Source organism: Micromys minutus (genome assembly GCF_963924665.1).
Source record: "Micromys minutus genome assembly, chromosome: 10".
In the NCBI taxonomy this organism is placed as follows: domain Eukaryota; kingdom Metazoa; phylum Chordata; class Mammalia; order Rodentia; family Muridae; genus Micromys; species Micromys minutus.
In genome coordinates, this window is record NC_137979.1 from 7167475 (window position 1) to 7184373 (window position 16899).

General features: G+C 37.9%; 1 protein-coding gene across 2 annotated transcripts in view; it reads left to right on the top strand.

Moving 5' to 3' along the window:
- Window positions 1–16899, top strand: part of FNIP1 (folliculin interacting protein 1) — a 75895-nt gene continuing 58996 nt past the window's right edge. For both annotated transcript variants that reach the window (XM_080923207.1, XM_080923208.1), the window contains exon 1: window positions 1–160. In XM_080923207.1, coding sequence (XP_080779333.1) covers window positions 69–160 — 92 coding nt within the window. In that variant the 5' untranslated portion in view covers window positions 1–68. The remainder of the gene's footprint in view (window positions 161–16899) is intronic.

Below are 16899 nucleotides of genomic sequence, written 5' to 3' on the forward strand. Positions count from 1 at the left end.
GCGGCGGTAGGAGCGGGGGGCCTCCGGCGAGCTCCCAGCCGAGCGACCCCGGTCTGGCGGCGGCTAGCATGGCCCCCACCCTGTTCCAGAAGCTTTTCAGCAAGCGGAGCGGGTTAGGCGCGCCTGGACGAGACGCCCGCGACCCGGACTGCGCGTTCAGGTAAGGCGTCGCGGGCCCCGGGGGGGTCGCGGCCTCGGGCTGGGCGTGCGGTCCCCTGCCCTCTTCGCTCGGCTGTTTACGTCCCGCTCGCGCCACGCGCCGCGTCCCCCGCCCCAGCACCGCGGCCTCGGGAGGCTGGCGGTCCTCACGCTTCCCGGGCTGCGACCTCACCGCAGGCCTCCGGGGCCGGGCCGGGAGCTGCTGTCTCCCTGTGATCGGCCGCCCTCGGATGGCTTTGTGCAGAATGCCCCGCGGTCCGGCCAACCTGCGGAGCACTGGGGGAGGCTGGAGGAGCGAGTGGGCAGGCTGCCGGTCTGTCAGGCTTCTTGGAAACTAAAATTGGAGCCGTGCAGTTATCGTGCCGAGCGACCTTAGTGTTATCGAAGGAGAAATGCGAAACCGAAGTGGTTAGGGTTACACTACTGACCGGACTCGAGGAGGATTCGCATTAGAACTTGCTGTCTTTCACCTGTTACTGAAAAGGAGTTTCTTGCAATTGGAAAACGGTAGCGCTCTCTCTCTCTCTCTCTCTCTCTCTCTCTCTCTCTCTCTCTCTCTCTCTGTCTGTCTGTCTGTCTGTCTGCCTGTCTGTGTGTGATTGCAGGCTTTGTTTCTTTCTGATTGCAGTACCTGTTGCTGGAATAGTGACTTCTTAGAATTGCTTTGTTCAACGGTTAAATTCAGCCATGGAATTGTATTTGGAGAAGATATTGTTGTGTCTTCCATAATGTTCTGTGGAAACTTGCACACGTAACTAGGCCAAATGTCACATATCACACAAACTTGGCTGTATAGCAGAGAACTCAGTTGTGCGGTAAATAGTAAAAGGGAAACAGTCAAATTTTGCAGCAAGCCCAAATATAAGATGATTGCACTACATAGGTCTTATGGGTTTTACTATTCTTCAAATTATCTACCCTGTCAATAGTACAGATCTCATCAGGAAACATTGTGGGATTGAATATTAAATGGCAAGCAACTTAAGTGATATTTAAAGGGAGCAAAAAGGTCAGTTATTGTTTTGGAAACATGCTTAATACAAGAATTTTCATGGTATTGGCTTTTCTTCATAATGGGAAGTAAATGTCTTGTGCCATAGTCATCTGACGTTTGTTTTTCCTTTGAAAAACGAAAGTGCAGATAACACCAGATAATACACCAAGATACCTAGGAAATTAAGAGACCCAGGAAGCAGCCCCTGGACAGAGATTTAAAAGATAACCTTTGAATAGACAACTGTTTCTATTTCTGTGCAAAGACTGACTTTGTGAACAAAATCTCCTTTTTGTGTAAGTGTTGTATATGGTTGTGTAATACTTTCCTGCTGCCAAAGAACTTTCCCATCAGTTATCTCATTGCGCAGTAACCTCATGAGAGCAAGTAGCAACGTAGAGATGACTTTATAATCCTTTTTCCAGTATGGACGCCCAATACCAGCAGTTCGTCATGAGAGCTTGCTATGAAAACAAGATGTGTACAATGTGAGAAAAAGAATTCTGGATCACATGCCTAGCGACTTGAGATCTAATTAATCCAGCTTTTAAAAAGCTTCCTTGATCTATAATTAGAATACAATAAAAGATGAGCGAGTATACGTAAGGTTACAGTCCCACGAGTGCTGTCACATGTACACAGTTCATACACACCACTCCACTGAACCTTCACAACCATACTTCCGTCAGCCTAGAGTTTCACTTGTGCCCACTCCTTTTCCTTTTCCTCAGTCCTTAACCCCTTTCACCGAAGTAAGATTTGGTTTGCTGTCTTTCGTTATATGTTGGCTTTTTGAACAATTTCACATAAATGTGATTATAACTTCCACAGTCACATGTCTAGCTTCTTTTTACCTACAGTGTTTTTTCAGATGTATCTATGATGTTGCCTTTTTAGTAGTTCCATCTCGTATGGATATAGCACACCTTTTGTTTTTACTTTTGCATGTGCTGAATTTGAAGCTAAGAATCCTCTTGGATTGACCTTTCATTTTACTTATTAAGACAGGGTCTCGTAGTCAAACCCAGAGTTGCCTATGTTTCTGATCTTGGTAGCCAGCTTGCCCTGGCAAGTCTTCTGTGCCTTCATGGAACAGGACAGGGAATGCCCACCTGGCATTTCTGTGGGTTTCTGGAGATCTGAACTCCCAGTCCTCACACTTGCTGGGCAAGCACTTTAACCGTTTGATCATCTATCCAGCCTCACAGTTTGCTTATTCACTCATAAGATAGAGGAAGGATACTTGAACAGTTCTGTGAATATTTGTGTATAAATCTTTAATTAGAAATGATTTTTGTTTCTTCTGGGTATAGATACTGAGCAGTAGAGCTGCTGGCTAATGTGCAGAGTTTTATTTAGCCTTTTAAAAAGTTTCCAAACTTCTTCAAAAATACTTGTTTTATAAGCAATATATTAAGGTCACTTTTATGACAAGTCTTTTCGGCACTTTAAATTATCCTTTAAAAATTAATACACTTTTATTGTGATAAGAAACATAACTATCTTAACCAGTTAGAAATTTAAATTTAATTTAAAATTTTATTTCTTGCCGTGTGTGTGTGTGTGTGTGTTTGTGTGTATGTGTGTATATGTATGTATATGTGTGAGGGGCATATATGTGCCACAGTGTATTTGTGAAGGTCTGAGGGCAACCCTGTACTTCTCTCCTTTTACCTTTATATGAATTCTGGGAATGAATCTCAGATCACTAGGCTTGTGTGGCAAGTGCCTTTAGCCTCTGAGCCATCTAATATGTTTTTAGTCTTTTAGTTATAGCTATTATGGGATATATAGTTATATTGAATTGTTCTAATTTGTATTTGCCTGAGGTGTTGGCTAGCATTTTGTGTGTGTGTGTGTGTGTGTGTGTGTGTGTGAGAGAGAGAGAGAGAGAGAGAGAGAGAGAGAGACCAGTTTGGAGTGATTGAAATAGTGTGTGTATTCAGTAGTCAGCTTAATCGGACCAAAATTTGTGTGTGTGTGTGTGTGTGTGTGTGTGTGTGTGTGTGCATGTGCACGTACATTCACATACCAGTCAGCTTATATTGTTAAGTCACTTTTTAGAAAGTACTTATTTTATGTGTGTGGGTGTGTTGCCTTCATGTGCTGTTGAGTAGGTGATAGGAATCACACCTGAGTCCTCTGAAAGAGTTGCTAGAGCTCTTAACCTCTGAGCCATCTCTCCAGCATCTTAAATTGTTAAATCACACAAAGGCACAGACATTAGCAACTACCTATTTCCAAGAGGCAGTTCCTCAAGCAATCAATGTACAAGGCCCAGTAGTAGGTAGCCATAGAGGCACTTCATTATAGGAGATACTTTGGATAAAGAAGCCATGGATGTGTTTCTATATTTTCTTTCATGGTTACCCAATTAGAGAAGATGGCCAGGAACGCTGCCTTTCTGATGCTCACTCTTAGAATGTTCCCTGCTGAGCAGAGTATTGTGGGCTTGCTTCATCTGTTTCTTGAGCTGGAGATGAGCTTAGGATATTTTCAGACATTTGTAGAATTGATTTTTTTTCTTTTGAAATGGCTTTAACCATTTTTTTCAAGCTGGCCTCAAATGAATTGACTCTGTAGCTTAGTTTGACCTCAAACTCAAGTCTTCCTACCTTTATCCAGAGGGAGGAATTATAGGCCTATGCCACCATGCCCAGAGTCATTATGGAATTGAAATGGTAATTTTTTTAGGTCATCTAAAGAATTTGAGAAAGAAGGTACAGTTTAGAAGATTCTGCTTTGTGTTCATTCCATTCCACTTTAAAGTGGAAGTAAAACATTGCATGTAAACCCAGTAATTGTATTCATGTGAAAAGGGCTTTAAGCATTTTTGTCTTAAAAAACTAACTTGGTAAAGAAGGTTGTTTTAAGTGTTTATAAGAAATAAAAGAGAGTTTTCTGTGTTTTCCTTATTTTCCTTAGTGTCTTAGGGTTGCTATTACTGTGATGAAACACCATGATCAAAGCAACTTTGGGAGGAAAGGGTTTGCTTGGCTTATGCTTCCACATCACAGTTCATCACCAGATGAAAACAGGGCAGGAACTCAAGCAGGGCAGGAACCTGGAGGCAGGAGTCACTGAGGAGTACTGCTTGCTGGCTCGCTCCTCTTGGCTTGCTCAGCCTGCTTTCTTGTAGAACCCAGGACTACCAGCCTAGGGGTGGTATCACTTACAATGGGCTGGGCTCTCTCCCATCAGTCACTGAGAAAATGCTATACAGGCATTGCCTATAGCCTGATATTATGGAGACATTTTCTTAATTGAAGTTCCTCCTCTCAGATGACTTTAGCTTGTGTCAAGTTGACATAAAACTATCCAACACAGTTAGAAACATTTACTCTTATTGTTTGTAGCAGGAATTTTGTTGCTAACTCCCAGTTCATGGATCTTTCTGCATGTCCCTCTTGACTTTCTCCAAACTTATCTCAGCACTTTATAGTTAAGAAAGTGGGGGGTGGGGGGTGGGGGAGTATTCTTAACTAAGTCCAGCTTTTCAACTTGACCTGCTAGCTTTCTTTTGAGTTGTAGGTGATATATTTGACCTGTATTTAGATTCCTATCCAGTGATGTTTGTTGGTATAGATAGCTTTGGGAAATATCATGCAGTGATTAAAGGTTTCTTTGTTCTGAAACCAGACTGCTTTATTTTCAAATTGAGTTCTAAGCATTTAATTGCAAAGTCCTCAGGCTTCATTCTTTTTATCATCTTGAAGTCTTAGATGCAGTGCTGCTCTTTCTGACATCCATCCCTTCATGGAGCAGACAGACTGTAGTCCAAGATTTCTAGCAAACGTTCTAGAGAATCTGTGCTGTTCATATAACCAGTGAAATTATCCATGATCGCCCCAGTTGCCTTGGACCTTAACCAGCTGAGGCTGGTGGTGGTTTTCTGATGATGGTAGTATACCTAAAGCTAGTAGTATGGTCAGGTGTCTCACACCAAATGTGGCTGAGATAGGGTGGGGGACACTGGGTAGAGTCTAGGCATCTGCTACACGTACCAACTTCTTAGAGTAGTTCTGAGGAGTGAATTAATACAGATACTCAAATGTTAGAACTCATTTCCAAGATCCCTCCCTTCCTGTCCCCCCACCCCAGTTCTCTTCATGTTTCTCTTTTTGTTTATTTTGGAGTTGTAGTGGTTTGACAGAGAAATAGCCTCCATAGGCTCAGGCATTTAAACACCTAGTCCCCAGGTGCTGGTGCTGTCTGGGGAGGTTTAAGAGGGTCACCCTGCTGGAGGAAGTACATAACTCGGGGTGGGCTTTGAGAGTTCAAGTCCGGGTGCCCACTTGTTGGCTCCCTCTCTGTGCTTTGTGTTTGTTAAAGAGGTGAGATTTCAGCTTCCTACTTCTGGTGCTGTACCTGCTCCTTATTGCTGTGCTCCCCTGCTGTGATGGCCTCTTAACGCTGGAACAGTAACCGCAAACCCTCTCTTCTATAAGTGTAGGTCTTGTCATGGTATTTTATCAGAGCAACAGCAGAATAACTAATACAGGTTTGCTTTTTATTTTGTTTTGAGACAGGCTAGCCTCGAACATGTATTAATAATCCTTTTGCCATAGTGTCTGAATGTGAATGTCTCCAACTCTCCCCTCTCCCAAAGCACTGAGGTTAGCATCTAGCTTTTTACCTGGGTGGTAGGGGTTGGACTGAGGTCCACTTCTGTGCATAACAGGCACTTACCCAACTGAGTCATCTCCTGGCCTTCATATTTTCCTTTAAAGCTTGAGAAGAAAAGGGCATAGCAATTCATACCTATAATCATACCATTCAAGAGGCGGAGGCAAAAGGATTCCTGCAAATTTGAGGCCCAGCTGGTCTACATTGTGAATTCTAGGCCAGCCAGAGCTACATAGTAAGACCCAGTTTCAAATTATAAAGCAAAAATTGTAATAGAATTTGTGTTACTCCTTTCCTTCCTCTTTTCATGCTGGAGATGGATCCCAAGTCCTCACATATATTAGAACAGAGCCACATCCCTAGTCCTCGGCTATTCTGTCCTTGTGATGTGATTGTATTCATTGGTGTCCATATCCTCACTAGATCTCAAGTTCTATAAGGGCATCACCACAAATTGGTTTACTTTTGGTGCCTGGCTTAAAAAGTCACTAAATAATAAATTTTAAAAAAGTAACTTTTGAAATATATTACATGTATAAGTAAAATTCTCAAACTATAAAAGATTGAGAAATACAAATATTTTAAATTATAGAATTGAAAAAAAATTTATTTAGTTAAAATTACTCTTATTTATTTGCTTGATAATATTGAATAAATAAGCAAGTTTTTTTGATATGTTTACTAATTTAAAGAAATTTCCATTTTACTTTTTTAGGATAAGGATAGCCCCATTTCTTAGAATCGATTATGATACCTTCTACTGTACCACTGGTAACAGTTAAGAGTAGTGTAGTAGTGTATTTATATGACATTAGGTATTGCTGACTGAGTAAAAGAATGAATTAATGAGCTGATATTCTCTTTTTGGTAATTTAGAGTTTAAAAACACATGAGGTTTTTACAAACTTTTTTCCCTGTTTGAACATTCTGGACCCTTAGGCCTAATATGGTTGTCAAGTGAACCTTTTTGGGAGCTGGAGCAGCAGTTTAACCTAGCTTTGGAAGGACACCTCTAGAGCTCCAGGGACCTGTTTCCTTGTACACACTGCCTAATACAGAGTGTCCTTTGACACAATAGCAGTCTATTCCGAGCCGGCTGTTTCAAACGTGGTTGGCTGTGTCATGTGCTTCTCCTGCCTCTCTGATGTGGTTGAAGTGACAGCATTGAATCAGATTTTGTAGATGGGATGATGAACTCAGCATATGCATTTAATGCTGTATTTGGAGGATGGGACTTTGGGGTTTGTTGGCCTGCTTTTCTAAAAGTTTCCTCACTATCTATCTGTATGTCATTTTTAAAGATGTTTGTTTATATCAGGAAAATGCAGCTTGTGAAGTTAATGAGGTGAATCAAATGTAGCCTGTCCACACAAGCCTCATGGATTTATTATTAGTTTTTACATTTTTTTGAGTTCATTTTTAGTTTAGAATAGAAGCCACAAACTACACATCTATAACAATGCAGAAATATAGTAGAAATCATGTTTTTTAATCAAAGAAACAAGATTTTTCAAACCTAAAACTTAATTATCCTTTTATACTCGATTGGCAGTCTGATAGTTATAGATTTCTAGAGTGAAAGGCTAGAGAGAGGATTCAGTCAGTAAAGTGCTTGTCACCTAATCATGAAGACCTGAGTTCATGGACACTCAATACTCATGCAAAAACCTGGGTTCAGTGCCATTTGCTTGTATATCTGATCATTAGGGAGGTGGAGATCGGAAGGTCCCTGGGGATAGTGGAACCAGTGAGCTTCAGGTTCAGAAGAACCTTATCTCAAAAAATAAGGTAGAACTCTTGAGGAAGACACCCAGATCAACCTCTGTTCAAGACACACACACACACACACACACACACACAACTCTAAATAAAATCTAAATAGAAATTATTTTAGCTTAGAAATGTAAAGACATTTATTCTATTGTCTTATGACTTCCAGTATTGTAGCTGAGAAATCACAAGGAATACAGGATTTTTCTTTTTTAGTTTTCTTTCTGATAATTCAGAATACTCTAACTTGGGTTTTGTTTGGGGATTTCTACAGATTAATTTGCTGATACTCATCATTTCTATCTGAAAACATCTCATTCTAGGGAATGTTCTTACATGATTTTCACAATTCCATCACTTTTTTGGATTTTGTTCATAAGATTTTCAAGGGGGGGAACTTTCTTTATGGGAACCCTATTGGGTTTCTTGTTTTGTTTTCCCTCAATTTCTTCCCACTACTCCCTTCTCTCTCGGCTTTTGGAGACAAGATTTCTCTGTGTAGCCTTAACTGACCTGGAACTCTGTAGAACATGTTGGCCTTGTCCACTTTCCTTAGCCTTACAGTACAGGAAATAAAGGCATGCACCACCATTGCCCAGCCTTCTTCCCAATGTCTGCCAGATCACTGCTATATTGTACTTCTAAAATATTTAATAAATATTATTTTGTAGAGAATTATGCAAGTGTGTTTTAAATTCAACTACCAAATTTTTAATTTTCAAGGGCCTGCTTTTACAACCCCTTTTCTCTTAATGACCTTGTGATATTTGACATTTCCTAAAGAAAAGACACATCAGTTCTGTGTGAGGGCTGAGGCTAACCCTGAATGAAGAAGACAAACTTGTCAGTGGACACACACCAGCCATACATGTTTTTTTTTTTTTTTTAGTTTTCAAATGTAGAGTCCTTGAATTGCTAAATCATGCCTGAAAAATCCAAAGAGAAGAGTGGTAGTGTGCTAGATTGAATCACTCCCCATACAGTTTATTTAAACTTGTTTATTTTTGTAGTGCTGGGGATTGACCTCAATATAGAGAAGGCAGACACTGTACTGTTGAGCTACAGCCAAGTTTGTGAACATTTTGATAAATTCACAGTTTTTTGTCTAAAAGTTATATTGGATATGGTAATGCCTATATTCTCAGCACTCAGGAGCCCCTGTCTCCACAAGAAAGCTGTAACAGAGCTGTAATTTAAAACATCTATAACAGTATGTTGTTTACCATACATAGTAATTGTGGGATATGTAAAAAAAATATTTTCAAGATATATTCACATAAGTTCTGAAAGAGAAGAAAGAGCTAAGGAAAGATACCTAAACACAAAAAAGAAAGTAAGTAGATTTAGTTACAGTATATAAAACAGAAAAATCAAAAACATTAGTTATGGTAAATACAGTTTCATTTGCTAGTCAGTTACTATACACTTCCAGTACTCTTGAGGCAGAAGCAAGACGGTTTCTCTCAGGACTAGGACTACCAGGGTACATAGAGGATCTTCATCTAAACACAGAAAGAACCAAAATAAATAAAATAGAAACACATAAGACAAAATGGATAAAATGACATGTTTATTATTATGATAGATGATTTTGACATATTTCTCCTACTTATTGAAGATCAAGTAGCAAAAAAAAAAAAAAAAAATGGAGACTACAAATTAGAGCTGGGCATGATAGTGCTCAGCCTAAAAACTAAAAAGTAACAAAACAAAAAAATTTATTTGATATAATGTACATACATGAGTTGAGTGCTTTTCTACTTAATTTTAGAAAAACAAATCCAAAGAAAATAGAATTAGTAAAGCTGTAAGAGTCAAATTAATGAACTAGGAATGATTGCATAGGAGAGAATTAAAAGAACAAAGCCAGAAACTAAACATGATTTGTTTAAAGTAGATCAACCCACCCCCCACCCCAAGATGAAGCTTAGGTGTAAATAATCACAATTTTAAATGAAATTTGTTTACAAGGTAAGAGGATATTGTAAACATTTAAAATTGTACAATAAGTATATTGGGGATGGGGTATATATAAGTATATTGGGAGCTACAGTTACATGTAGTTGTTAGCTGCTTAATGTGGGTACTGGGAATCACATTCAGGTCTCTTGGAGAAAAGTATGTGTTCTGAACTGCTGAGCCATCTCTCTAGCCTCTGTTGTTAATATTTGTAATATCAGTTAGTACATATGTGCTTGGTAGAATTTTAAGGATTGTAGAGAATTGTACTCATTTATTTACTACTCAGGACAACTAAACAAACTAAGTAATAGCCTCATGTTATAGATGAGGGAGCTCATCAGAAACATTTTAGGAATTATATCATTTTCTCAGTGCCTGAGATAGTGTTTTTCAACCTTCTTAATGCTGTGATCCTTTAATACAGTTTCTCATGTTGTAGTGACCTCCAACCATAGAATTATTTTCATTGCTACTTTATAATTGTAATTTTGCCTCTGTTACAAATCGTAATGTCTTAAGATCATCATAATCTGTGTTTTCCGATGGTCTTAGGTTACCCCTGTGAAATGGTCATTTTACCCTTTCCCCCCAAAGAGTCATGACACACAGAGTGAGAACTGCTGACCTAACAGTATCTGGAGAGAAGGGGTGAGGGAGGGAAAGAGAACAGAGGAGAAGAGAGGGGAGGGAGATGGGGGAGGGAAGGGGAAGAGAGGAGAGGAGAGGAAAGAAGAGGGAGAGGGGAAAAAGGGAAGAGGGAGAGAGGGGGAGAGAGAAGAGAGGTAGAGAGAGAGAAAGCACACACACATACATACCATAGTTGGAACATAGCTTGTCCCTTCTGAAATGCATGCTGGAATTTTAATCACTCTTGGCATATTGTAAGGATAGAAATTTAACTTAATTGTGGTTTTAGAGGTGTAGCCTTAAGAATGGGATTAGAATATTAGATGAGATCATCAATCTGGAGGCTACATGATTGAATTTAAGAAGAGAAAGAAAAGATCAAAGGAGATACATATATGTATTCCCTGTCCTTTGCCCTGTACTGCCTTGGGGCTCTGCCCACAAGAACCATCACTACCTGAACTGTGAACTTGCATAAGCCTTTTTCTTTATAGTTTAGCCTGTCAGTGATATTAACAACAGGAAAAAGAACCAATATAGAAAATTAGAATATATGTCACAACAGCATATTGGTTTTAAATGCCAGTTTGGGTGTTTGTTGGTTAAGCCTATGACAACTAATTAAATTTCTGTGCCTTTGTTTCTTTTTCTGTAAAGTGAAATAAAACTTCATCAATTTGTTAGAAGGATTTAATTAGTCTGATATTCTTTCAGCAACACCTGGCACTTTGAGCTGTATGTTATTTATTAAAGGAGAAAGGCTATATGATTAGTTGAAAAAGATTTATTTATTTGATAAAACTTAGCTTTTGTTTATAAAAAGAAAAAAGTTTGTAGCAAACTTAGAAGGGCATTTTCTTAACATTGGATAGATTAAATGTGTCTACCAATATGGTAGCCAACTTAATTTGGGAAAAAGTGGTCAAATACATTGACATTAGCTGGCAAAGACCAAAATTTTGGATTAGTACTAGCTATTAGCAAGAATGTGGAGCGATGAGAACACTTGCATATTCCTTATGGGAGTATAAATTGGTACAAGGACTTTAGGAAGTAAGTGATATGGATGGCCCTTTTAGTGAGGTAGAAAAAGCTCATATCCTATTGGCCAGATGTTCCAAGACAATTGTTTATTTCTTGTAGGATTTTCATATATGTTTCTATATTTCCCAACTCTGGGATACTGTCAGAGTGCCATGGTGTCTGTACATACCATTCACTTGTTTTGTGTCTAGACCTAAGATAGGAAGGGTCATGTGAGTTCTTCATTCCATCACCTCTGGAAACAGGCAAATCCCTAACACCTTTGAGAAGGAAGTTGCCTTAGAGGGCAACAGAGCCTACAGTAGACCTTATGTCAGAAGGAAACCTTGTATTAGTTTCTTTTTTCTTCATCCCTTTCTCCCTCTGGTCCTGTCTTTTGTCATGTTCTGGCTAGTTAATTTCAATACACACTCCCCTGTATGCATTGTAGTAAAGAAACTTTCATTCAGTGATCAGGAGATATATGTGAAGTATGTTGACAAGAACACATATAATGTGGTTTCTAGGTTGTAGAGTAGTTCTTTCAGAAAAGGAGGGAGAGTCATTCATTGTCTCTAGAGTCTCAGAAACTAGCTAAATGGCTGTAATGACTTGGGGTATTAAGTATTTTCTACTTTTCTGATAAGTTGGCCAGGAGATGCTTTGAACTTTTATACTTTTCCCTTAGGGGATAGAAATTGGGCTTCTCATTTTATGACTGCTACCTTATTTTGGTCTGTTTTTACTTTTACACTATAGTAGATCTCTGGGAGTCATTGTATCTTATTAATACCTGGAGAGACTGGTGGTATACTTCAGTGGTAAAGTGAAAAACTAAACAATAGCAGCTTCTCCCTCCAAATATGGGAACCAGTTGAAACTTTCTCCCCAACTCCTCCTTTCCCCTCTCCTTCCTGTATCCTGCTTTAATTACCTCAGAGCCAGGAATCACACAACTTAGGATCTTCAGCCATTCTCTGGAGACTGAAGTTACTCAGGCTAGCCATCCTTGCCTTAGTCTATTTTCCCCCAGGGAAACCATTAAAGGGAATGGCCACTTTTCTTCTCTCTTTCCTTCTAACCCACCCTGGCACTTTATTTACCAAATGTGAAAAGTGATAGACCTCTTTAATTTTTTTGAGAATTCTTGAGTATAAACCTTTTCCTTCATTATAATAAGTTTTGTGTCTATATCTGTATCCTAACTTCACTTAATTTGAAACAATTTCCCTATATATTTTGAAATAGTATACATTGGGGCTTCAGAGATGGTTCATTCAGTAAATTGCATGCCTTACAAATGTGAGGATTGAGTTTGATCTTCAGCAGATGTGTGAAAATGTTTGGAATTGTGGTACATTTGGATTCGTAATGCCAGAAAAGCTAGGATGGGCAGATAGGTTCCTGGGCTGGATGATGATCTCTAGGCCAATGAGGGATCTGTCTCAAAGAAGGTAAACAGTATTCCTGAGGATGACACAGGTTGTCCTTTGGCCTCCACATGTATACATCACACACTTGTTCATGCACACCAGGAAACACAACCCCACATACACATGAACAAATGCACACACATGCATTTTTAAAATGTGTAGCAACCACTGCAGTCAGGACAGGTTTGATTTACTTCTAAAGCCCCCCATACACCTTTGTAGTTAATAATCACTTCTGATTTTCCTGCAAGAAAATCTCTGGTCTTCTTTCTTAGTCACTGCAGATTAATTTTGCCTATTCTAAAATTTTACGCAATAAAATTTTATATATTCTTTGTATGTTTTTTTTTACTTTCCTCTTAATCATCATGAAAAAATACTCATCTTTTTTGCACTTCATATATAAAATTTAATTCTACCTATTTATCTAGCATCATTTCTTAGAAAGATGTTATCTTTTAATAATATCTTAGACCTTTTAAATACACAGATCTCTTATATTGATACATTATAGTTTAGAGGGAGTTTTCTGGGGGCTTTACAAAGGGAATAATGAATAAAATTGTCACTATCATTAGGTAATGATTATGCACATTCTTAATGAATAAATTTATTATGTAATTTCTTGCAATATAATAACTTTTTTAGATAAAATAATTTATATACAGTCTTTAAATTTATTTTTAACATTTTGCATAGTTCATTGTTGTTAGTTAAGCTACATGTTCCTGAAGTTAAGACACAAATTGTAATTAAAATTATCTAGTTTGCTTTTGGAATATTCTGTCTATTAAAATGTTTAGTGACCTCATAATGGAAGAGTCTCTATGGAGTAGAATTGAAATCCTGTGCATTTTGTTTTTTATTTTACACATAACTTTTTATAACTATCAATAATATTAGTTAAATACTAATCATGTGAGAAGGTAAATCTATTATATATAAATATATACGAATACAGAATATAAGTAGACAAACATTTAAGATACCAGGAGAAAATGCTTGCTATAATTTATTTTTGTTGTTTGTTTTATTTTCTAGGGAACTTACATACAATTTTTATAGCACTGATGCACAATTTTAAAATGTAGAAATTGAGAGATTTTTGCTCTTCTAGTTAAAGCACAATGTTCTATATATAAGATGTTCAGTAATAAGATTGGTTGCTTTGGAACTTAATATAAATTTAACCCGAAAAGTTTCAAATTCACTTGGATCAGAGGGTTCAAAACAAGATCTTCAACCACAAAGAACCTAGCATCTAATGGCTGTGTATATTTTAAAGAAGCACATAGTGCTTTTCTTCCTGGAGTGAGTGATAGTGGCCCTCTTTACAAATCCTTTGGGTTATCCTATCTGAATTCATCTCAGTCTTCTAGGGTAGTCTTTTGGCATGCGACTGATTTGATTGTAGGTTTCCAAGGTGGTTTTGAGGTGCTAATCTAGTAACGTGCATATCTGTTGAAATATTTAGCTCAGATTGAGTTTATAGGTCATAAGGTGAAGGTGGTATATGTCCAGGACTATCAGATACTGCTACATTATTATTATTATTGTTATTATCATTTGAGACCAATTCAGGCTGTACAGTCATGGCTCACATGAAATTCAGTGTGTAGTTCTGACTAGTCCCAAACCTGGGGATGTCCCCCGCCTCTACCTCCTGAGTTACCTGCTATAAACTAAACAGTTCAGTGGCATTTTGGTACATTCACAGTGTTAAGTAATTGCCCTCTTATCTAGTTACAAAACATTTCTTTTAGTGCAAACTAAAACTCGAAGTGCATTCAGGGGTCTCTTTCTTTTTTCCCTTCAAAGCACCTGGCAACTACCAACCTCCATTTGCTGGATTTATCCATTTTGGATATTACATAAACATGGAATCTTATGACCTTTTATGTCTTGACTTTCCTTTGAGTGACTTTAGTGTTCATCCATGTTGTAGCATGCACCAGTGTTTTACTTCTGTAGTTGAGTGATCAGTTATATATAGGTCTGTATATACCCAGTCACTGGTGAATATTGGGATGACTTTCTACCTTCTGGTTTTTGTGACTAGTGCTGCTATGAACATGCATGTACATATTTCAGTAGAATTGTGTGAATGTTGCATGTGGCCAGATGCATAGAGTTACTAATTATCACCAGTGATGTTGAACAGTTCCAGTGCCATAAATAAATCTCTGATGCCACTATCCCTCTTTTAAATAGATTTCTTGCCTACCTCTGGCTGTTGTAGCTACTGGCCTCTTCTCTGGCTTCATAGCAACAGACAGTTTTGGATAGTATTTTGTCTTTAGTGTAGAGCTTGAGTTTCCTTAAGTATTGTAGCAGGTGTCTCAGAAATTACATTTTGGATTGGTAATAATATCCTACAAATAAGTTAGACATTTTTATATTTGAATATTTACTGAATTCAGTTTTTTTACATTAATTAAAAAATATATACAACTAAAATTATTGGCATACATTGTAGAAAGTTTTAATCCCAATCCTGGCCTCTACCCTGCCTTTGGTCATTCAGTTCCCAGATAAAAGACTCCAAACTTTTCTTATTTACAATAAGCCTTAATCAGTACTAGAGCTGGGCAGATACCTACCCTCTATGCTATTAGATCCTACTTTCCTATGGATAATCCTGTTATTACTTACTACATCTCATCTGGGCTGCTCTTAACTCCAATTGGCAAGCTGTCAGGGCTATACTCTCTAGATTCCTAACCCATGGTGTCTTTCTCTGCCTCCATCTTCTTCTCTTTCCCTTCCTGGTCTTCTCCGATGCCAAGGCCAATAAGACCAAGTCTCATCTATCTCAATTCTGCCCAACTATAGGCTATAGGCATCTTTATTTACTAATCAGAAATAACTTGAGGGCAAGGTCACAAAGCGTAGCTTGGGTCTATATGTGGACTCTTTTCTCGTCTCTGGGCAACCAGGTTTTGGGGCTCTGCACTAGAATACATAACAACAGACCAAATTTCAACATGCATAATATTTCACATTTAATTAAAAAGCAGAAATAACTAGCAATAATATTATCCCCGGGCATTTTACAAGTCCAGCATGAAATTGTTATGATTAACTAATTAGGTTGGAAAAGATTTTAATGTATTGTTTCTTATCCTTACTGTTTTGTTGTATGTGGGTGAGATCCTTTGGGAGTTTACATTTCTTTCAGCTAAATTCTTCAGTTGAATACCTGGTCATGTCTTCACTTTTTAACTTAAAATTTCAGAGGAAAGATTGTTTAGCTTTCTAAAGGCATAGCATGAACAATCAAATAACTGTTTGCAGGAAAACAGCCTCGTTGTCTTCTGGTACCAGTTGGTCTTACATCGACTTGTCTGCTGTCTCCTATCGTATTTATAGTAGTTTGGAATGAGAAACACACACTAATGTTTTGCTGCAGCTTAGCTGTACATTAGAATCTTTCTTGCTTTTTTTGTTTGTTTTAACTTGGGCTTCTGAGAAACTGATAGTTTACATAGGTTGAATCCATTGTAATTCTTTAATACAGAAATCATAGATCCCACATGGAAATGTTCTTGTTTGTTCTGATGCTGAAAATATATGTGATATTTTAAATTTTGACTTAGTTGAAGATAGTTTGTGATCCTCAGAAGTTACTGAGACATGAGGAAATGTTTGTTACTAACACATATTTGGCTTTCTAGATTCCTCCTCAAGAAAAGTGCTTCTCTTAGGGGACTGCTCAATTCTGATGGCTGTTCCTTAAAATACTTCTGATGTGTACTAAATAATCTAGGTCTCAGAAATCTGCAAGTGCTTAAAATCATATTAACAATTTCAGTTGTATACTAATTCTTGTCTTGGTGCTCAGTAGCTGCTTAACTTATCAGCATGCAGAACTAAGTGTGGGGCACTATATTTCATACAGGAAGGAAATGACTGTAGTGGTGTGAACCAAGTACTCTTTTGTAGTAACAAAAAGCCATGTGAGTTTTAAAAAAAAATCTTAACAAAGTTTTATTTTTTTTATTTAAAATATAAAATGCATAGCTCTAAGATGTATGGTTTTTCAAGTGAGTCTGTTCTTCCAAGTCTTACCCCTAAGATTTGCTTGGGGGTAGTAGCACCAAGGAGACACCAAGGAGCTGGCATATTGTCTTTATGCTGTTTGAAGAATGAAAAGCTCTTGAATTTGTCTTTAAGAATGTAAAGGAGTGGTAGATCCATTTTAAAAATTGGTGTCTAGGAAAGGGTTTTGCTTGCTTTTACACTGAAATATTTTGTTAAATATCTTACATTTTTTTAACCCAAATGTAAACAGTTAAGTCATGAATA